Source organism: Polyergus mexicanus, unplaced genomic scaffold (genome assembly GCF_030449975.1).
Source record: "Polyergus mexicanus isolate NDT 795.1 unplaced genomic scaffold, iyPolMexi1.0 SCAF_13, whole genome shotgun sequence".
NCBI classification, from domain to species: Eukaryota; Metazoa; Arthropoda; class Insecta; order Hymenoptera; family Formicidae; genus Polyergus; species Polyergus mexicanus.
This window is the reverse complement of record NW_027223333.1, coordinates 2781928-2805896: the sequence shown is the minus strand read 5'-3', so window position 1 is coordinate 2805896 and position 23969 is coordinate 2781928. Positions and strand designations below refer to the sequence as shown.

The following is a 23969-nucleotide window of genomic DNA, read 5'->3' as shown; positions in this document are numbered from 1 at the left end:
AAATGCTATAAATGCCAAAAAGTCTGTAAACAGATAGTTCTGTTTCGAACACAACAACAGTAATAATAATAAATATTTTATCCTAAACGTAATTAAAAACGTATCTTATCTAAAGAAATTTTGCATTTGCTTTCAACTTCATTCAAAATTCTCATAAGTAAAATCTTACTGTTGAATTTGTTGCGTGCCGTATAAATTATATTGATGGAAGTGACAATAAATGAAATATGCGAGTAGGAAGATATAATAAGGCAATGCGAGAACAGGTAAGAAGTCTCCTTCAAGGCTTTTTTTCAATTCTTTGTACTTGTCTCGGAACGAACGAGACGATCGAAATATCTTGAAGGCACAGTAAATAAACTGATGTACTTCAGTCGCGCATGAAATGCATTCCTAAACGCACTACAGTCTCCCATGTCCTAGCCTGAGTCCTCGCTACTTAAATCTGTAGCTGTGTCATTTAAATTCACATAAAAATAGCAGGATTTCGAGATCGCAAAGAGGATCCTCTATAAGCGTTTTCTCGAAGAGAAGAGAGAGAGAGAGAGAGAGAGAGAGAAAGAAAAATATCAATGCTATTTGTCATTCCAGCCAGCCATGGTGGCTTGGATTATCCTCTTGACACTGGTGGGCTTATCGTCAGCTGTCCCTTCCAAACGACGAGTACTTGTTGAAGAAATTCTGTCTTTTACACCATCACGGAATCAGCAGCATCCGCAACAGCATGGAACCGTTCGCTCGTTCCAGAGAGACGCTGTCGAAAGGTCGCCGACACCAACGTTCGGTCGCCTGTCAAATTATTTAGATTATAACGAGTTTGGCTCGCACAGATATCCTCTGCGCGATGCGGTCGAATCGTTACCAGCCAACGTGCTGTACGCTGAATCGAGTCACAAATTTCGAGATGACTTTGAAAGGTGAAGATTTAATTCCTTTTAATTCTTTTGCGATTAAATCTTTTCCCTCTTTTAAATAATTTTCAGAGAAGTTTCAAATACTATCTTTTGTTAAAACTATCTTTCATTTTATTTAACTTTATTAAAATCATATTATTGCTGAATCTTTTCTTAAATTTCTATAAATTTTTATTTAAAATTGTGTACACATTCAAGAGTGGAAAGACTTGGAATTATATTGAGATTTAAGAAATTTTATTTATATTTTCACTTTTTTTTTTTTCTTGTTTAACTCGAATATTCATTGATATATACATATAATGGAGAGAGAAAGAGAGTGTATCTTTAATTTAATCTATTATTATAAATTTAATTTAAAATATAGTATGAGTATATACATATATTTAATAGAATTACATGAATGTATTTAGAGAGAACGGGAGATTACCTTTGAGAGATGCGGTAGAACATCGCGAAGCACCTTTTCTCGGCGTCGATGTGGATCACGAGTCGATTTGGATCGAACCTGTGGCACCGCCGATTCTTCGAAGCACGCAAAATTTCGAACCTAAAATTGTCTGCCGCTTCGATTCCAGAGCTGTTCATAGAACGGAACCGTTCTCTTTGCTTCCAGAAAACGTGCCAGATCACAAGTGTACTCATCTGATATACGATGCGGCTATTTTGGGTAAACAATGTTCTCGTAGACCTAAAGATATGTTTTATTTACGGATATATTTATTACAATTATCCACTTTTTATTTTTTATTTTTTTTACAGATAGAGAAAATATCATCCTTAGAGATCCGTATGATCGAGGTAAAGATATTGCGTTGTTTTTATTGAAGAGAAAGGAAATAGCTATTTAAAATGTACAAACATTATTAGAAATAATAATGATAAATTATTAACTTAATATTATATATTTAATAATCTCAGTTATTAAATTCCATTATTTTACATTATTGTATAGATGGTTACAATGCTATTATAAGACTTCGTTCGCGGGATCCAACGTTGCGTGTGCTCATATCAATCACAAATCAGAATCTACACGACGGTATATTCATCCAATATTTCTCCAACGCGACTCTATCCCCGCAAAAATCTATTCTCAAATTCCTCGAGGAATATCCCTTTGATGGCATCGAGCTGGACTGGCCGGCTGCTGCCGAGGATTGGCAAAGCTTCAAGAATATGCTCAAGGTAATCGGCGCTTCATTGGCCAGAAAAGGATACACTTTGGCGGTGGCGTTGAGACCGGAGGATCCCGTGGATCCAGAGCTCTTATCGATCGTCGATTTGGTAATTTTGAGAAGCTGGCTGGATATGCCATATTGTCAAGACGATAGCTCAATTTGCGAAATGAGAAATGAAATAATAGAGAAAGTCGCTGTTCATCCGGGTCTCTTAAGTTTTGTCGCGCAAAACACGAGCGAATGGGTCAGACGAGTCAGCGTCGAACAAAGGTCGAAGATCGTTCTCGCTTTGCCAATCTTTGGTCAGGGATATACCCTGAAATACGATAATCTCACCGACGCTGGCGCGCCCATTCTGGGACTCGGCAGAGAGGGTGATTACACTAAATGGGAAAATGGAAAATTAGCTTATTTCGAGGTAAAATATTGCCGTTAATAAAACTTCAGGAAGATTTTTGTGCGTGGATTGAAAGAAGTATTATTCTATTCTTATAGGTATGCGATAAACTGGAGAGAGGATTGTGGTTCTCCGGCAGGGATGAGGAAGGGCCGTACGTGAAGCGTGGCGATCAATGGATCGGTTATGACGATCCTGTATCGGTTAAAGTCAAAATAGCGTATATTCGAGCGACGGGACTTGGTGGAGTTGCATTATGGTCGCTGGATCTAGATGATTTTCAGGTAATTAATGACAAACATTTGCTTTTTTTTTTTTTATTCAAACTTTTAATAATGTTCCGTTACAAATTTGTGAGATTTTAATATATCACATGATATCGGAAAGAGTTGATTAGAATTCAAAAATATATACAAGAAAATAATAATAATTTTTTATTAATATATAATTTATAATTATTAATATATAATATATAATAATTTTATATTAATATTAATAATTTTTTAATAATATCACTTTATAAAAGCATGGCGATTGAGTAACAGCATATGTTACTTTATACGTTTCGTTTCTTGATTTCTCTTCGCTGCTTTAGACCTAGTATCGAATGAATTATGTTCGTTAATGATGCGATCATTACTCAAGATAATCACATAAGATACGTGATTTATCTTTCGCTTATACGAAAGGCGTGTTATTTTCTTAATGCGATACAAAGATAAGTAGCAATCTTGTGATTTATGCGTTAGATCAGGATATGATAATATATACATATACATAGATATGATAATGTATACATATGTTTTACAATGTAACACGTCAATGTAAATGTATCTTTATCGCACAACTTGATAGAGCACAACTTTTATAATAATGAATCAATAATTTAATATTTTATATTCATGTTACTTCGGGATGTACCGATTTTATTTAATATGCATAGATATTATAAATTAATTTCGCAGGGTATTTGCGGGAATCCTTGGCCGATGCTAAACACGGCTGTACAATCTTTAGGATACTATAAGGATACGCTGACGGAAAAGTGTTCATTTGAATATTATCTCTTCGGAGTGGATCCAGAAGATTGTTCCAGATTTTACTCTTGCATCAAAGGTAATGCTTTCTATGTTAACTCAAAATAGTTAAAGTTGACTTATATGTCATTTGGAAATCAAGAAACTTACACTTACTGTTAACTTCTTCTTTTTCTTCTTTTAGGACAGCTGCATCATGGTCATTGCGGCTACAACCGGTACTTCGACTTGCTCGAGGAACGTTGTCTGACGATTATCCCAGAGAGACCTCCGGAAACATACGGAAAAAACAATTGCAAGCGCGCGCACAACGTTTTCGATCGAATCATCAATCAAAATTCTTTATTAGGAGTATCGTCGGAGCAGAGAAAAATGTTACTGCTGCAGCAGAAGGGACCAAGAGTGGTGTGTTATGTAACTTCCTGGGCATTGTACCGTAAAGAAGATGGCAAATTTGTGCCGGAACATTTGGATTCGCAGCTCTGCACCGATATCGTCTATGCTTTCGCCGGATTGAATCCTGAGACCTTGCTAATGCAATCATTCGATCCTTGGGCCGACATCGAAAACAGTGAGTGATTTGTTTGATCCGAGATATGAATTAAGATCATCAATTTGTGAGATTCACTTTAGACTTACAATTTTTTATTTCAAACATCTTCTCCTGGTTGGAATATTTCAATGAAGACACGCAATCGAATAATTATTTGGATAATTTGTTCCAGATTTATATCAACGAGTGACTTCTATCAAAGGATCGAGAATATTATTAGCTCTGGGCGGATGGACAGATAGTTCCGGCGATAAATACTCTCGATTAATCAGCAGCGATGCCGCTCGCCGTAAGTTCGTCGCGGCCACAACGAACTACTTGAAGAAGCACAACTTCGATGGATTATCGTTCGAGTGGAGTTACCCAAAATGTTGGCAGAGCGATTGCAAAAAGGGTCCGGACTCCGACAAGCCCAACTTTACTAAACTGATACAAGAACTAAGAAAGGAATTCGACAAACAGGAACCATCTCTTCGCTTAGCCATCGCTTTATCGGGATATAAGGAGGTCATCGATAAAGCGTACGAGGTGCGCGAGATCTCGCGAGCCGTCGACTTCATGTCGGTTATGACGTACGATTACCATGGTGCCTGGGAATCTAAATCGGGACACATAGCGCCCTTGTTCGGCTCACCTGGCGATAGCAACCCTTATTATAACGTCGTAAGTAGGAATTTTATCCATGCAACAGTGCACATTGTAAATCGCTGAATATAATACATTCGAAAATATTACAGAATTTTACCATGAGCTACCTTGTTAGCCTCGGTGCTGAAAAATCTAAGCTTTTAGTCGGTATTCCATTATATGGCCAATCTTATCGACTTTCTACGGCGAACCAAGCTGGTCTGGGTGACCCCACGACAGGTCCCGGTAAGCCGGGAGAGTTCACCAAACAACCTGGAATGTTGGCTTATTATGAGATTTGCGACAGAATCAAGCGGCATGGTTGGAAAACAGAAGTCGGTGAGTACTCGCGCCTCTGTGTACGATTTTTATTTTAACCGTTTGAGTGCGGCGAAGCGCTATCGCGCTTCACTTGTCGTTTGCCAAAAATGCGGAGAAGCGCGATAGCGCTTCTCTTGTTTTGTACCGAGAATGCGGTAGGGCTGCTGTTGGTTAGTATAATTTTCGCATCTATTGAGATCAGTTATATTCATATCAAGTGCAGTTGTTATTCATTTCACTCAATTGTGGTTTTAGCATATATATAAGAAAATTCTTCAGCACTCAAACGGTTAAATATTATATTATATTAAAATCACACACAGACAAATATAGAGAATCAGTTACTACGTTTACACGTCACCCCTGATCGGATTTAATAATATCCGTAGTTCTAAGACTGGCCAATTACAATCATTCTTCAGACGAATAGCTGTGATTGGCCAGTTTTACGGATGTTATTAAACCCGATTAAGAATGCCGTACCCGAGCTCAGTAATCCATAAATATATTATACGCTATATGGTTACCAAATCTTCAGGACCAAGTGCTCAGTTCGAGGATCAATGGGTAGGTTACGAAAATCGAGAGAGTGTCTACGCTAAAGGTAAATACATAACGGTTAATGGCTACGGTGGAGCTACAATGTGGACCGTCGACCTAGATGATTTTCAAAACCGTTGCTGCTCGGAATCATATCCTCTGTTGAAAGCTATTAATCGTGCGTTAGGTTCGTATTAAAATAATCATTTTTTATTACAATTGATATTATGTTATTATATTTCTATATTATAAATGATTTTTTTTATTAAAAATTCTCTTTATGTTAACATCTTGTATTAAATTATTTTCTTTCGCATTGCATATTTTTACATTACTATTCATTGTTGTACATATTGTTATTGATTTAATTTCATGTTTAATATTAAATAATATAAAATAATTTTGTACTACTATTGCTTTGATTGATAATACAGATCGCTTGTCGACGCCCATCTCGGAAGATTGCCAACGTCCACCGCAACCGGTGACACCACAAGCACCGACACTCACCACCCACAGCGATGCTGCGGAGGAAAATCATTCGCATCATACTACGCCGATGACGACATCCAGTACTCACACTACAACGTGGCCTACGTGGACAGAGAGACCAAGCACTACGACTCAGCAAACGACCAGAACTACGTGGCCTACATGGACCTCGGGCACCCAAAAACCATCTAGCAAAATCCCGAAGGAAACGACGAAGCCTAATTGGACACAAGAACAAAGTACATCTAGCAGCACCACGAGCTGGTCATGGACTACATCAAGGTAAAGAGATCTTGAAGAAAATCTCTGCGTTTCTTAGACAATTCTCTCAATTTTACACTCTTTTGTCTTCTTTTTCGGAGTCATTAAAAAAAGTTTGAAATAGATCCAAATATACTTATTATCTTTGCACACTGGACAAATTTCGATATTTATAATATATCATAATTTTAACTACGCTTAAGCTCTCACATTTTACTATTAGAAAATTATTTTAACAGAGCACCTACTACACGGCCTATGACAACTACCACGCAGGAATCAATTATCACCACACCAGAAACGAATTGTATTGACGGCGAATACTATAGCGATCCCACAAGCTGCAGCAATTATTTCAGATGTGTTCGCGGCGAGTTGAAGCGCGACCAGTGCGCGCCGGGATTGCACTGGGACGCGAAACGACATCTCTGCGATTGGCCATCTGCAGCGAAATGTGAAACAGTAACTGGTAAGACTACTTACCAGATTCTCATTAGCCGGATACTTAATTTCTCTCTCTCTCTCTCTCTCTCTGTTTTTAATTATGTCTTTTTTTATTTTTTTCTCTCTGTCACGAAAAAAGCGCTTTATATATAGTTAGCAGCTTGAAATAACTTAGCGAGTAATAACCGGCGTAATGAGTGGCATTTTGGTGCAAGATCGCACATAACGATGAGAAAGATGAGTCACATTTGCAGGTTGATGATATTAATGGAAAAATTATTGTCGTGATAACATACATAAATATTTTTTATATTTTTTATAACTAGGGTACACTGACTCCCTCTTCTTTTGGTAATTCGATAAACGATAACATATGGACAGATATAAACGCAAACCTGTTTGCGAATTGCACGCATACGCATACGCAAAAATATTTGCTGCCACGAGCAAATATCTTTGCGTATGCGTATCTTCTAGCTGTCGCCTCCGGCCAACGAGGCACTCTTGCATATCCTCCCTCTTTACTATCTGCTGAAGAGAAGCGAAGATGCCCGATGCATCGATAAGGGTATAAACAGCGCCAACTTGCTTGTTAGCGCTTTGTTCGTCGCTATCATCCGTGAAAACCATGGCTTTCCTATTTCAACGTATTTATATAATATTGATTCTCTTCTTTTTAAACTGCGTCGCGCAAAGAGTATATAAAATCTCTCATCAAGGTGCCGATTTAATCGATTAACGTTTGATTGATTATATTACGATTATAATATATGACATGTAACTCTTCTCACGAATTTTTATATCTTCTTCTCAGGTTCGACACATGCATATACCTCGACGACAAGTCGACGTCCATTGTTGAGTTCAACCAGGAGACCATCTTCTACCACAACCATCGTTACAACCACGTCGACGACAACGACGACGATGACGGCGCCAACGACGACTACAAGATTCACCACATCGAAACCTATTGTTTTTGTGACATCGACGCAAAAACCGTTGAAACCATGCCAACATGGACAATATTACCCTTATCCGAATTCGTGCACGAGCTTTTTAGTCTGCGTAAACGGTGATCTTGTCTCACGGCAGTGCGGCCCTGGCTTAAATTGGAATACTGAAAAGAACATGTGCGATTGGGCCTTTAAAAATCCGTGCGTCGATGCCCCACCTCACAAAAACGCTCTGGTTGTGGGAAAGGATAGCGTCCCTACTGTAAGTAAATATTATAATATTATATATTAATGAGCTAAATAAAAAAATATTTAAATATATTCTAACTAAATATCAGTAATCGCTGAGATATTAATACAAATGTTTCGAGTCTATCGTGGCTTTTTTCTCGGTACATCCGGTTCATTCGTCATTTCGTCTCTGCGATCTTTATTTATCGCATGAAAGTGCAAGATAATTGATATTGATATTACGACATTATTATTGCAATTACTTTAGACCTGCATCTCTGGCAGCTACAGTAGCGTACCGGGTGACTGTAAGAGCTACCAGGCGTGTCTATGGGGTCGTCAGGAAGTGTTTAGTTGCGCGCCGGGCTTGCACTTCAATAAAGAGACCCGTATTTGTGACTGGCCGACTCGAGCCAAGTGTACAGACGATAACAAAGAAGCCACCACGCAAGTAGCAATATCGACGACGGATTTACCAGCTCGACCACCAGTTTCGCAAAAACCGACGACGCAACCGACTACGGAACAAGCACCCGTTACATCAACCACGAGTCAACCTATATCAACTACAAGTCAACCTACATCGACCCTGCCTTCCGCGATTATAGATTCTGACAAGGTGTCCCCACTGTCTGGCGACTTCAAGGTAGTATGTTATTTTACCAATTGGGCATGGTACCGTCGTGGGATCGGTCGTTATCTTCCGGAACACATCGATCACACTTTATGCACACATATCGTGTATGGATTCGCGGTACTGGATTATTCCGAACTGGTGATCAAGGCGCACGATTCCTGGGCAGATTACGATAACCGTTTCTACGAGCGGGTAGTGGCATATAAAAAACGAGGCCTTAAAGTACTTCTCGCGTTAGGCGGCTGGAATGATTCGGCTGGTGATAAGTACAGTCGATTGGTGCACAGTTCGTCTGCCAGGGATAAGTTTATCGATCATGCTATTCAATTCATCGAGAAATACGGCTTTGACGGATTAGATTTGGATTGGGAGTATCCGGTTTGTTGGCAGGTAAATTCATTTTTATTTATTTTAATAATATATGCAGCTATCGAATTTTTGTTTTATTTTTGTTCTTTGTTCTTTTCCTTTTAACTTATCACTTCGGAAATATTTGATCAATTTTGAATAATGTATAAGAGAGACTCAAATGTAAAATTTAAATATAATTATGCAATCTAATTGTATTTTTCAAAATTTTATAAAGTTTTATAAATTTTAAACATCTTTTATATATATATAATATATGTGAATTATAGATTTACAATCGTCTTTTATATGATTCTTTATTAATTCTTCCTAATGCTGATACAGGTGGACTGCAAGAAGGGCCCAGATTCGGATAAGGAAAGGTTTGCGACCCTATTACAGGAATTGAGCGCAAAATTCAAACCAAAGGGACTGTTGCTTTCGGCAGCAGTCTCGCCGAGCAAGAAGGTAATCGACAAAGGCTACGATGTACCGGCGTTGGCCATGTATCTAGACTGGATCGCCGTCATGGCATATGACTATCATGGACAGTGGGATAAAAAAACTGGTCACGTGGCGCCTATGTATCATCATCCGGACGACGACTACTCTTACTTTAACGTTAACTATTCGATCAATTATTGGATTTCGAAGGGCGCGTCACCCAAGAGTATCGTCATGGGTATGCCGTTGTATGGGCAATCCTTCACAATTAACGATCCGAGAGCGGGAACTGGACTGAATTCCCCGGCTAGCGCCGGAAACGCCGGAGAATTTACTAGAGCCGCCGGTTTTCTATCCTATTATGAGATCTGCGATCGCGTACGCAATCGCGGCTGGACAATTGTGCAGGATCCAGAGTACAGAATGGGTCCGTACGCCTACAAGGGCAGCCAGTGGGTCAGTTTCGATGACCCGGAAATGATTCGGCGGAAGGCCGAGTTCGTGCGCCACATGGGTCTGGGCGGTGGTATGGTGTGGGCCCTAGATTTGGACGATTTCCGCGGACGATGCGGCAACGGACCTCATCCGCTGATGCATGTGATCCAACAAGTATTAGCGGAACCACGGAGCCATTACGTGTGGCCCGAAAATCAAAAGCCAACAACAACGACGATGACGACATCAGTTACCATCAAACCCACGCAAATGATACGGCCAACTATGTCAGTGGATCGCTTTACTCATAACGCTTCCAGAAACGAGTTTAAAGTCATTTGCTACTTTTGCAACTGGGCCTGGTATCGGCAGGAGGGCGGCAGATTCGTTCCAGAAGACATAGATCCTAATCTTTGCACCCACGTGCTTTACGGATTCGCCGTCCTCGATGGTAGCAGCTTGACGATCAAGTCCCACGATCCTTGGGCCGACATAGATAATAAATTTTACGAAAAAGTGGTAGCATTGAAATCGAAGGGTCTGAAGGTGCTAATGGCGCTGGGCGGCTGGAACGACTCGGCTGGCGATAAATATAGCAGACTTGTAAACTCACCTACTGCTAGGCAGAAGTTCGTTACGCAAGCTTTGCACTTTATCGAAAAATACGGTTTCGAAGGTCTCGATCTCGATTGGGAGTATCCGGTATGTTGGCAAGTGGACTGCAAGAAAGGTCCAGAGTCTGATAAGGAAGGTTTCAGCCAACTGGTGAAAGAACTGAGCGACGAGTTTAAACCAAGGGGGTTGCTTCTCTCCGCGGCCGTCTCACCGAGCAAAAGGGTAATCGACGCGGGATATGATGTTCCCGTTCTGTCGAAATATTTAGACTGGATATCTGTGATGACCTACGATTTTCACGGACAATGGGACAAAAAGACCGGTCATGTAGCACCCTTGTATCATCTTCCGAACGACTGGGAACCAACATTTAATGCCGTAAGCTTTATCCGAAGAATTAAGGATTATAAGAATTATAAATAATTATTCAGAATTCTTCATTTTCTTGTCACTAGAATTTTTCAATCCATTATTGGATAGAGAAAGGTGCGAACCCGCAAAAGTTAGTAATGGGCGCTCCGTTATACGGGCAATCGTTTTCATTAGCGGAAAGAAATGTGCACGGATTAAATGCACCAACCTACGGTGGTGGTGAGGCTGGAGAGGCGACCAGAGCAAGAGGCTTCATGTCATATTACGAGGTCATTTTTTCATGGAAATATAAAATAAAAGTTAAATAAAAGTATATCGAAATAAATTTCAAATAATTACATATAAGAAAATATCAATTTTATAGAAGATTTTTTTATCCCGCCAACCAAATAAAAATATATATCTATTCTTTTGTTAATTATGACAGATATGCGAAAGAACATTGAAAAAAGAATGGACAGTTGTTCAAGACAAAGAGAGAAGGATCGGCCCTTACGCATACAAGGGTGACCAATGGGTGAGCTTCGACGACGCTCATCAAATTAAACTAAAGGCAGAATTAATTAAGAAGCTTGGTCTCGGGGGCGGGATGATTTGGGCTTTAGACTTGGACGACTTTAAAAACAGATGCGGCTGCGAACCTAGTCCGCTATTGAGAACGATGAATCGAGTATTAAGAAACTATCCGCAGGGCCCGCTGTGCCCTATCACGAAAGGTAAATTTTTTAACATTATTTTAAAAAAATAGACCAACTTAAAACTTTATATATAGAAAGAACTGAGATGAAATTATTATACAAAAATTATAATGTTTAAAAAAAATATGTATAAATATTACTCAATATTTTTCTTTTATAAATAATAATTAATATTTTTCACTGTTTTATAGATAATATTTATAATTTTTTTCACATTATGTTTTTGAATGTCATCTCTTCCGTACATTTAGGTACAGAAGCGATCATAATCGATGTTGAACAGACTGATATCGAGTCCACTACTATCACTGAACGTCCGATACATGAATCTACAACGTCGTCGGGACCAACGTATATACCGCCATTAATCACATCAACGACAATAGAATCAGAAACGGATGACACCGTTGAGATCGAAGCGAGTTTGCCACCGCCGATTGACTGCGGAGGACTTTTGTTCCTACCGCACAAGAGCGATTGCACCAAGTATTACTTGTGCAACTTCGGCAAAATCTCGGAACAGACCTGTCCAACTGGACTCTACTGGAATGAAAACCGATGTGATTGGCCAGAGAATACCAGATGTGCCCAGACTGCTCAACGTCAAGTACGTACCATGACAAGATCGACGTATCTTTGATTTGAGAGAACTAGCAGTTTTAATAAAATTTTAAAGGATTAGTCGTAAAGTTTATTTTTTCTATTTCATAGATCACCGTATCGCCGAGACTGACAATAGTTAAGAATGCGAACGATAAGAAGGTGGTTTGCTATTACACTTCTTGGTCTTCGAGGCGGACAGGTTTTGGCAAATTTTTGCCAGAGGACATCGACGGAGAACTGTGCACGCATATCGTTTTCGCTTTCGCTACGCTAAATATGTGGGAGCCGGAAAATAAAAGGGATACGCCGATATTTACGTTGAAAATCGAGGATTCTGCTGACGTTTACAAACAGTTCCTCAATAAAGCAGCAGAAATTAGAAAAAGATACGGCGTTAAAATATTACTCGGTTTAGGAGGATGGAACGACTCCAAGGACAATAAGTACAGCAGATTGGCCGATTCGTCAACGGTTGAACAGTTCACGCAGCATGCCGCGCGATTTGTTCAAAAGCACGGTTTCGATGGTTTGGATCTCGATTGGGAATTTCCAGTGTGCTGGCAGGTAAATCAAAACATATATTTCCTCATTCTTAATATGTTTTCAATTGTGTATTGAATATATAAATATCTGTTGATTTTTATCCCTCCCCATACAGCATTAAAGCTTGCAACAACATTGCTGCAACATTACAATATTGCATATTGTAGTTTAATGTTGCAGAAATATTACAAAGACATTATTTTACAATATAACTTTAGTAATGTTACAGCAACATTCCAAAAATATTCCAAAGAAAGTATTCGATAATCGCTAGTTCATTCGTTTACCGCTATGCGGCGCATATTGCGCTATCTAGTCCGCATTTAATTTTTAGTCACGATGATTATATAAAGTTTACAAAGAGCAGCTAATGAGATTAAAGATATAATAACTATTTTTATTAGCTTAAATTGTATGATATAACCCCAACACAGGGGCCTCAGACATTGGACTAAGAATTCTTTTAATAGTTTCCATTCTTATATAAAATCAAAAATTTGATAATAATTTTTTAACATGCAAAAGATACTTCAGATTTTAATAAATAAATTTTGAGATTATACGAAGACAAGAGAGATGTGAAAAAACTTGTATGCGTAAATCCACCACAATCTTTTTGCATATCTGAATATTTCGGATACAGAGATTGTGAATTTACAAAATTGCAAATTGAGTTTTTTCTTATCTCTCTTAGATATTCTTTGTCACTGAAGAAAGTCGAATGTGTACCGAAAAATTTACAATTTATAATTTTGTTATTATTATAATACAGAAAATCTATATATACACTAAATCCTGATTCTTATATGCCTAATTTCTTATTATTTTTTTCATATGTTAAAGATATTATCGATAAATATACATAAAGCATTATTGCATATATATTATATTGCTATGTTGCTGCAATATTATATTGCAATATTTCTGTAGGCGGACATTTTACTGTTGCTGCAATATTATAACAACGTTGCAGCAACATTTCGTAATGTTTCTGCAATGTTGCAATGTTGCAGAAAAATGTTGCTGCAATGTTGTTGCAATCTTGCGGTGCTGTATGGGTCCCCTTAACTAGTATATTAAATAACTGAAATGGAGCCATCAATCGATGGCCAATCACTATTGCTCTAATATTCTTGCAAGGCTATAAAAATCCCAGATTTCTCAAAACTTAAAATATAAACATAAAATTAAAATATTTCCAATATAAAATTCCAATGTAAAATATAAAATATTTTCAATATAAAATATAAAAATATTCTAATGTAAAATATTTATCATATTTTAAAAAATTTCAGAGAAACATTGTATAATTTTAATTTAGAAAATATTGAGAAAAAGGTAATCGTGTTTTTTTTTTTTCCTCACAGGCCGATTGTAATCGCGGTTCTCAGCGCGATAGTTACAACTTTTACCGGCTGCTTCGCAAATTCAACGAAGCTTTTACATCTAAAGGACTCCTGTTATCCATCGCAGTCTCAGCGAGCAAGATCATCATCGATAATGCTTATGTGGAGATCCCGTCCTTGGTACAATACGTAGACTGGATCGGCGTAATGGCGTATGACTATCATAACGCTTATGGACAGGAGACCGGTCATGTTGCACCGCTCTATCATCATCCCAGCGATTATACAGTATTCCTGAACGCAAATTTTTCCGTGAGATATTGGCTCGACAAAGGCGTACCGGCCGACAAGATTGTCATGGGTATACCCGCTTACGGATCAAGCTTCACCCTATCCGAGTTATCACAAAACTATACTACTGTACCATTAGGCTTCCACGCGGAAGTCTCTGGACCCGGAGAACCCGGCAAGTTCACGAGATCGGCTGGTTTTCTGGCTTATTACGAGGTAAGAGATCTTAATGTGTTAGATGAAGCTTTCGAGGATATGAATGATTTGTTTAAGATTTATGTTTTACTTTTTGATATTGGCGCGCAGATATGTGATAACGTGAGAAACGATGGCTGGTCCGTGACGAAAGATCCGGGAGGGCGTGTGGGATCCTATGCATCGAAACGCGATCAGTGGGTCAGTTACGACGACATGTCCGATATAGCAAGAAAGGTATGTGTAAGAAAGATTATGCATATAATCACGCCGTATATACACAAATTTCAGAGATATAAGATTACATTACATGTTTTATTTAATTAAGTTCAAATCTTACACGTTTGATGATAAGAAGAGCACAATCGCAAATTCACAATAATCATAGAATAAAAAATCAATTTGTATTTTTTACAACTTTATATTAAAAATATGTAATAACTTAATTTCTTTGACGCATGTTTTTAAAATATAAATTACATATATATTTTTATATACATCATACATATAAAAAGATATATATAAATTTAATAACAAATATATATATATATATATAACTAAATAAATAATACTTAAATAAATACTTAATTATTTTTTTAACTTAATTTATTTAATTTAAGAATATATATATATATATATATATATACTTAAATGTTAAATAATAAAAAACACGCTTTATATATCTTATCTTAGGCCAAGCTGATAAAGGAGTTAAATCTCGCTGGTGGTATGATCTGGTCCATCGATCTGGATGATTTCAAGGATCTATGCGGCTGCGGAAAGTACCCACTTTTAACGACCCTGAATCGCAAACTCGGAAGAAAGCAGTCCAGTCACGCGACCGATTGCACTTGAACTGCATACCGCAATAAGGACGATAATGTGTATATCAAAGAACACATCGTTTTATCGCGATCATCCATGAGCTTGACTTTTTATTTGGCAATATCATGGATTTTAATCAAAATATTTACTGTCATAAACGGTGTGATTTTAACAGCTTGCTTTTCTTTCAAAAATAATAGATCAGCTTCTTACATCGCATGATACTTGTGATAATCACGAATATTTCTCGAAATGAAAGATTAATTAAATGCGTCATCAAATGATACAAATTGCTCAATACGAAAACGAAATATCGCCCATCGCGGCTAACATTTTCTCAAATAGCGGATGAATAAAAAAAAATAATTTTGAATATCGATTAATTATAAATATGCTAATATTAAATATTCATGCTTATGTGTCATTTTTATTTTCTATATAGATGAAAAGATCAATTAATCAGCCACTAATATGAATTTTCGAGTGATTACGTAATAAGAAACTTGGGGGACGTTCCGCGATTGCGAAATAAAAAATCTTTATAATAGATAAGATATTATACTATATACTAATGCGTTTAAGACGTATGTCTGTGTACTTAATAATGTACATTGCAACACTCTTCCGGATGACGTGAATAGAAGCTTCGTAAAGAAAGAAAGAGAAGAAGAGAACATGCATCGAAAGTTCTCTTCTTGTGTCATATGTTTTCACGTCACCTGAGAAGATTAATATCTTCGTTCTGGTGTAAGTACATTGTAATTAAGATTGTATCAAGATTTTTTCACAATCACGCATTTATTAAATATACAAATGATCGGTTAATTCTCCCGAAATTAGAGAATTAAAAATTAGTAAAATAATTGAAAAAAGACGATAAATTAAATGCGATTGTTGTTTATAAAATACATCACTAATATATCGCGATATGTATATTCACTCGATTCTTGTGTTGCGAAAAAATGAAATAAAGTATCTGTATAAACCGATTATAATTCAAGATCACACGAAATAAAACGAATTCGTTAAAACGACAAGAGTCGAGGAAATTTGCATTGATGCAAACGCGAATTTAAGGTTGTATCAAAGTCCTTCAAAAGAATTGTATATGTATTGCTTATTGTACGAAAATTTGTAACATTTACTGCAATAATGAACAATACGTTTGAAAGACAATAAAAAATATCTGCGATTATTTTCAAGCATATTATTATATTTTCATACAATCGAGTCTTTCTACATCGACTCTACGTGTAGGCGTTTTCTAGACGAATCTTTGACAAATCTATGACAAATCGATTGCTATGTTAATTATTTTAAGGGGCTACATATACACCTAGATAGATCGAAAAAATCGCGCATCTGTTTCTATTTCAACGATAGATTGTTTACACAATCAAACGAAAAATATAATTTTTTGTATTTATTGTTGTCAATACTCGAAAGATGCGCGAGAAATGGAAAATAAAGAGAAGCAAGCGCTCACTTTCGAATTCTTTTCGTCTGTCTTATATCTTTCGCGCGTATATCGTTTCTTTCGATCATAATTGCAAAGATACGGGAGAAGAGTTACATGAAATAAAAAAGATATACATCCGCTTGTTCCCATTTGACAAATATGTATCGTGAAATATTCTGCTTATGAAATACTTCTTCCGACTTCCGACACGTCTCGACTCGCGCGTCAAATGTCAAATTGCCTTGAACCATGAAGTTAGCAATTAATAAATAAATGAATAAATCATAGATTCGAGAAGCGAGCTAGATAGGCAGCATTCCCAGGTAGGACACCCATAGAGACAACGTCACACGATTGGCTATCGAATAGAAAAATTTTCGGGCCTAAAAATTCTCTATTCGATAACCAATTACGTGACATTGTGTCTACCTGCGTTTTCTTGCTGGAGACCTCTTAATATTGCATTCGCCATGCATGAGAAACCATATGTCAACATTGCATTTTAATCTCACTTTCATTGCAATATCACTTCCGTTGCGGCCTTGGTCGAGTACGGACGTATTCACGTAACGCGTGTGTCCTTTGGACCTTATTTTTGAATTCTATTCTCCTCTTCTAAAGAGGAATTCTTTCTGTAACATCCTATCAGTAACTCGCATATAAATAAAATTTTTGATACTAACCCACAACTTGATCTCTACAACATTAGCACTATTTATATTCATCGACTTGGCCGTGTGGGCCTGTGTATCTCAGGCCCGGTGTCATTCACGAGAAGAAGAAGAAGAAGAAGAAAAAGAAGAAGTCGGATGAAGTGAAACGTGTTGATAGACACGAGCGAAGAGTACGGTTCGCAACATCTTGCATTTTGTGTATTTTCGCAAGTGGAAATTTATTAATAATTAAGATTGTCGTCTGTCATTTGCCGGAACACAATTCGTGAAAAATGAGAACGCGCTCAGCTGCCGCGAACGCAGTGCTTCACAAAGTGCAGGTTAGAATTGTCTAGCTTCTCGCGAAAATATATATGTTCGAGGATATGGATATCGATAACCAGAGCGAGGACGGAGAAATCAAAAAGAGTCCGTCGAAGGATATGGGCGATTACAGGTATTTATAATTTTTTAGCGTTTTTTTAGCGACACTTGTGATTTAAGGTTAGGTCGAAAGATTGTTTAAACATCTGAATCAACTGTGGAAACGATTGTATTTATAGAGCAATCTGTCAGTACAATTTTAATTTTCGCGATATGTATTGTATTCAATGTGGCCATTTTTCACATCTTGTGTAAAATTAAAATGATATTCAAGGCGCATGTGCATTCACACGCTTGCGCACTTTTTGTAATTTCAATTTTGGTTCACAAACATACAGAATGCACCATAGACATAGTATATCTAGCGTATATCTATCTACCATAGATATACTATGTCTATGGTCCGACCATAGATTATACATATATCAGTTTGCTAACTTCTTTTATGTACAAAGTATTTTACAATTTTTTTTTTTTTTTATTTAAGGAGTTGGCAATCTATCTAGTAATATATAGAATTCTGTAATCCCAGGTTTTAAAGCCCGTATCAGACTACGCATTGAAGATTGAGATTAAAGATTGAAATTCGACTAATCAGAACAAAAGGGATTAAAATTTCTTTGTTCTGATTGGTCAAATTTCAATCTTGAATCTTGAATCTCAATCTTCAATGCGTAGTCTGATACGGGCTTAAGACGATCTTAAATATGAAGCAATTAAGGAGCAATTTTATGTTGGATATACTTGCAGTAGACTACGGAAAATATGTTTTTCACAAGAAAATGATTGGTTTTTTTTTTTTTTGCTAATATATCATAAAAAGATTAATTATACAAGTGGAGCGATCGCGAATGTCATAATACAGCAAGCGAGGTGCAATTATTCTACCAAAAAATCAATAAGAAACGTTGATTAAACTCTTTGAGATCCAGTTATAAATAATAGAGCTGTTATGTTATGTTTGAATATTCTCGCCGTTGGCTGCTGAGCCATATAGTTCCGATAGACGGCCGATAGATGGCGACGGCGTCGCTTGGAAAACGATTAATTTGTTAATTTTCGAGAAAAAATGCAATAAATCGCGAAAATAATGATGGAGCAATATGGAGCAATTAAGGAGCAATCTTTTCATGCTGGATGTAATTGAAAAAAAACTTTTGGAAATATGTTTTTAAGTGAAAATGATAAATTTTACGTTTTTTGTAAATATTTCAAAAACTATTAATTTTAAAAGTGGAACAATTGTGGATTCTGACGATGCAATTAAGGAACAATCGTTTGAGCTATTAATTATTTTAAAAAATATGAACTTCCAGCGCCAACTTATTTCCGGTCATTTTTTTCTTTACGGTGACTTTATCGGTACTACAGGTTTCATGTATATACATTCATGTAAATGGAAATGGTAGAGTCCATATCGGAAATTCTTCAATAATTTCATTTATATTGTTTGGAAAAATAGAAGATTTTCCTTATCATACTATAAGAATATGTTGTGTCTCGAAATCAGAATGACGAACGATGCTGCCCAGAATTTTTAGGTATTTAGACTTGTTTAAAATAACCTACCGGAGCGTTTATATATTATACTTCAAATAATTCAACGATTGTCGTATTTATTCTTTGTAAAATCGTTCTTACTCTATATATAGCCATCAAAAGCTTTAACAATAATTGACATTGCACGTAAATTTAAACCCACATACATATACATTCTAAGATATTAATATTTGTATCGTAAATAAGTTCATCTATAATTTTTAAATTAATAATACTATTGATTTATTCTATTGACTTAACTCTATATTTCCAGTTTTTCAGAAGAAGAAGGTGGTGATACTGCTGACTCGTTGGATATTAAACCACCGCAAGCAGTTGTTCGCCATCATAAATCAAGTTCGTCTCGTCGAAGAGAGAAACATAGTGATAGAAGAAGTCGCAGAGATGAGAAGGAACGCAAATCACACCAGCATGAACGTGAAGACAGGCACAGGGACAAACACAGGCATCGTAGACATGTCGGAGAGCCAATGGAAAGAACCGAGCGCTTGGAGACTTCCAAGAGGAGTCGCGAAAGAATGGATCGTTTAGATAGGATGGAAACTCACTCTAGGGATAGAGAATCATCTAGGCATGATCGTAAGGAAAGAAGTACAGGAGATCGTGTTTTAGAAGACTTGAGAGAAAGGTAATTATATTTTATATCTATGCTTTTCTTTATTACTGTTTTTTATAAAAGCTTTTTATAGAAGATATTGATAACTCTTTTTTCCGAAAACCTATTTAAAAATGAAAATATAAATTTTTTCTAGGTTGTTAGACAAGAGAAGAGAAAGACGGGAGGATCCGCGTGATATTCGCGATTACAAAATGGAATCGTCTCGTCGCGAAATGCGATTAGAGGATACGCGAGAAATAGCGAATCGCGGATCGCGCGATCGTCGAGACACACGAATGGAAGACATTCGGGAACGTCGCGAAATGCGTATCATAGACGATACTAGAGAACATCGCGAGATTCGAATAGAGGAACAGAGACACATACGAGTGATCATAGACGAACAGTTTTCGGAAAACGAGCTGATGGAACGACCCGAAAGAAGCGAAAAACGCCGCAAGAGATCTCACAAGCATGATAGAATTCGCGAAAGAGATCAAGAGAAAATGGAACGCGAAAAGGATCATAGAGAGAAACAGCTGCGAGAAACGATGGATATCGTAGCCGACGAGATTAACGAAATGGAAGTGCAAAATGAGATTCCAATACAGATTAAAGATCCAAAAGAGATGACGGAACAGGAACTCAGAAAGGAGAGATTATTAGAAGCTGATAGAGAAATGGCTAGAAGAAAAGAGGTTTCTAGACTAGAATTGGAGGCGAGAAGAATGAAGAGAGGTGAAAAACGCACCTTGAGTCCAGACAACAATCCAGATCCTTCCATTGTGGAGCTGTCAGATGAAAGCCCCAGTCCTGCTCATTCTGAGGGCATGCGTTCGAAATCAGCTGAATCTAGACATTCGTCGGAAGGAGAGAGAAGCTTGCGTGAGAGATCTTTGGATCGACATTCGTCTGACACATCGGAATCAAGCAGCGACGATGACGATGAATCTAATGAATCGAATAAAGGTACCGGTGGTGATTCTAATGAAGGTTCAGATTACAACAACCCAAGTCCTCTGTCTGTTGATCGATTAGCTAAATCCGATCATTCAGACGGAGATTCCCCTGGTCATGTTGATTCCAACAATCTTACGAAAAACGCGGAAGAAGAGGAAAAGAAAGAAGAGGAACCAGAATTACCGCATTATTTACCAGCTATTCAAGGTATAACACATAAACAATACTACAAATCTGTATAAATTAATATAAATTAAAATATTTTGGGGATAAAAGGCAAATACAAGTAAGCATTACAAATTTTTTACTTTTTAGGTTGTAGAAGCGTCGAGGAATTTCAATGTTTAAATCGAATTGAAGAAGGTACATATGGAGTCGTATATAGAGCGCGCGATAAGCGGACAGAAGAGATAGTCGCGTTGAAACGATTGAAAATGGAAAAAGAGAAAGAAGGCTTTCCAATTACAAGTCTAAGGGAGATCAACACCTTATTGAAGGCACAACATCCTAATATTGTCACTGTTCGAGAAATAGTCGTTGGTAGCAATATGGATAAGATATTCATTGTCATGGATTACGTGGAACATGATTTAAAATCTCTCATGGAAACTATGAAGCAAAAAAAGCAAGTTTTTATACCCGGTGAGTATATTCATCATATGTAACAGACTAATTGGAACAATTGCATGCAAAATAGCAATGCAAGTCAAATAATGAAAAATAATTTTAACAAAAATTTATCGAGAATAAAATTTAACTATGAACAAATTATTTAATGCAATGTTAAGGACTTATAATAATTGCGACAATAGATGTGTCTTCTTAATTATATATTTAAGTTTGGACATTTTTTTATTGCATTCAATTTTATAATTTATGATTTATATAATACAAACATAATCTTAAAAAAAAATGTACGTTTTGATCTATTGCAGGAGAAGTTAAATGTCTTATGCAACAATTGTTACGCGCAGTTGCCCATCTACATGATAATTGGATATTACATCGTGATTTAAAGACATCTAATTTATTATTAAGTCACAGGGGCATTTTGAAAGTCGGTGATTTCGGCTTAGCTCGAGAATATGGTTCTCCCTTAAGACAATACACGCCAATTGTTGTAACGCTCTGGTATAGAGCTCCCGAATTACTGCTAAATGATAGAGAATATAGTACGCCTATAGATATGTGGTCCGTAGGGTAAGTACAGATATTGAATTTGGAATACCCTTTTTTGAAATATATATAAATTTGATAAAATTAATATTATAAAATATATACGTAGATTCCATCTATAACATCCATCATATTATGTTTTCTTAGATGTATTTTTGCCGAGCTTCTAAGAATGGAACCATTGTTTCCCGGAAAATCAGATATAGATCAATTAAATAAAATATTTAAGGAGCTGGGTACACCCAGCGAAAGGATCTGGCCGGGATATGTTAAATTACCTATGGTTCAAAAGATACCGTTTTCGCATTATCCTGTAAATAATTTGCGGCAAAGATTCAGTTTATCATTGTCTGATTTAGGTGTTGAGTTATTGAACAAGTAAGTTATTAATTCTAGATTAAAGAATAATATAAGCATTAAATATTTAAATAAGTTCCATTACAAGAAATCCTGTTTTCAGATTTCTAACGTATGACCCTCGTCAACGTATAACCGCCGAGGATGCTTTGAATCATGGATATTTCACTGAAGCACCTCTGCCAATCGATCCGCAAATGTTTCCCACATGGCCCGCGAAGTCGGAACAGGGAACTAGAACCATGAACGCATCCCCGAAACCACCGAGTGGCGGCAGAGAATATAAACAATTAGGCGACGGAGACGATGCCGATTTAAGCAACTCCGGTTTTCATATGGGTTTAATGGAGGGTGGCAGAGCGCCGCCCGTCGGAGGAGGTTTTCATTTGAAATTCTAATTATGATACAAGAATTTTCTCATATTCTCTGTAAGAATGAATTTTTCTCTATAAATAAACCTTTATATGAAATATATATATATATATATATATATATAAATATGTCATGTTTTTCTATGTATAATGTGTGAATACTAATTTTTAATTACATTTTATTTCTATTGTAGAAGGAGGGAAAAAACTTTTTAGAACATTTTTATATATATAAAGTTACACAATATTCCATTTTGTAAAATAAGGTTTTGTGTACATTATTGTTCTGTTGAAACAATATGAGTTATTTATTAGAGTCAAGATAATAGATCTTTGTACATGCTATTTTAACAATTACAATTTGTACACACACACACTTTTTGAATTATATATATATATTTTTTTTATTATAAGAAATATAATAATAATATGGCGCACGCGCTTATTTTGAATGCTTCAAACTATATAAATTAAAGATTTTGGGAGGAGGGAAAGGAAACAAACATTACATTATAATAAGGCTTCGTAAATAATATCTGGTGTGAAAAAATAAATGGAGTATATTATATATATATGCGTTTTGCAATATTCTAGTATAATTATGTAAGGAACAAATATGATAAAATAGAAAGTTATGTTTTTACATTTATTAACACCGATTTACATTTTGTACACGATCGGTATGTGATTCTTTACATATGCATATTTAGAACATTATTGAAAACTTTGATGATATTTTTTTAACTGCTGTTTTAATTTTGTAAATTTTACGGCGAATAAGCTTTGCGCGTTAACCTTTAGATACTTTCATTTCCCGGCATTGTGCATATTTTTCGGTAGACTCAACAGCGAGTTTATAAGCTCGGATTTGCGTTTGGGATGACAAAATCGCGGAGTTAACAACATCAATCTGACCAGTTGCAATTCACTATCTTGAAACAAGATACCGGACATTGGTAACGTATGTGAATTCTTGCTTAACGAACGACGCATTATCTAATTTTTTTCATAAACCATATTACCATTTCAAACAATATTTTTTTCAGTCCGATATAAATCAATACTATTATTATTTATACTTATGAAACACTTGATATATTTCTTAGTTTTGACATATAATGAATATCATATATTGCGCTAATCGA

The 23969-nt window shown here is 36.5% G+C and overlaps 2 protein-coding genes across 5 annotated transcripts; both read left to right on the top strand.

The window, feature by feature from the left end:
• The first annotated feature begins 597 nt into the window (after positions 1-597).
• Positions 598-16176, top strand: LOC138938547 (probable chitinase 10). The gene is made up of 22 exons (XM_070305606.1): positions 598-917; positions 1328-1584; positions 1677-1715; positions 1870-2513; positions 2591-2776; positions 3458-3608; positions 3714-4100; positions 4255-4745; positions 4820-5048; positions 5569-5757; positions 6005-6344; positions 6563-6792; positions 7582-7976; positions 8223-8981; positions 9285-10811; positions 10889-11074; positions 11233-11521; positions 11755-12110; positions 12215-12670; positions 14017-14502; positions 14593-14718; positions 15175-16176. Exons 1-22 carry the CDS (start codon positions 598-600, stop codon positions 15334-15336), a joined length of 8205 nt encoding a protein of 2734 aa, XP_070161707.1. The 3' UTR covers positions 15337-16176.
• Positions 16177-17283: 1107 nt separating this feature from the next.
• On the top strand, positions 17284-23384 carry LOC138938995 (cyclin-dependent kinase 11B-like). 4 transcript variants are annotated; one of them, XM_070306420.1, is made up of 8 exons: positions 17284-17875; positions 19616-19990; positions 20115-21127; positions 21236-21562; positions 21856-22120; positions 22244-22474; positions 22557-22881; positions 23019-23383. In XM_070306420.1, exons 1-7 carry the CDS (start codon positions 17793-17795, stop codon positions 22849-22851), a joined length of 2589 nt encoding a protein of 862 aa, XP_070162521.1. In that variant the 5' UTR covers positions 17284-17792; the 3' UTR covers positions 22852-22881; positions 23019-23383. The 4 variants fall into 4 exon arrangements, with proteins under 4 accessions (XP_070162521.1, XP_070162524.1, XP_070162520.1 ...); XM_070306423.1 differs by having other exon boundaries at positions 19745-19990; positions 22557-23384; XM_070306419.1 differs by having other exon boundaries at positions 22557-23384.
• The last annotated feature ends 585 nt before the right edge of the window (positions 23385-23969 follow it).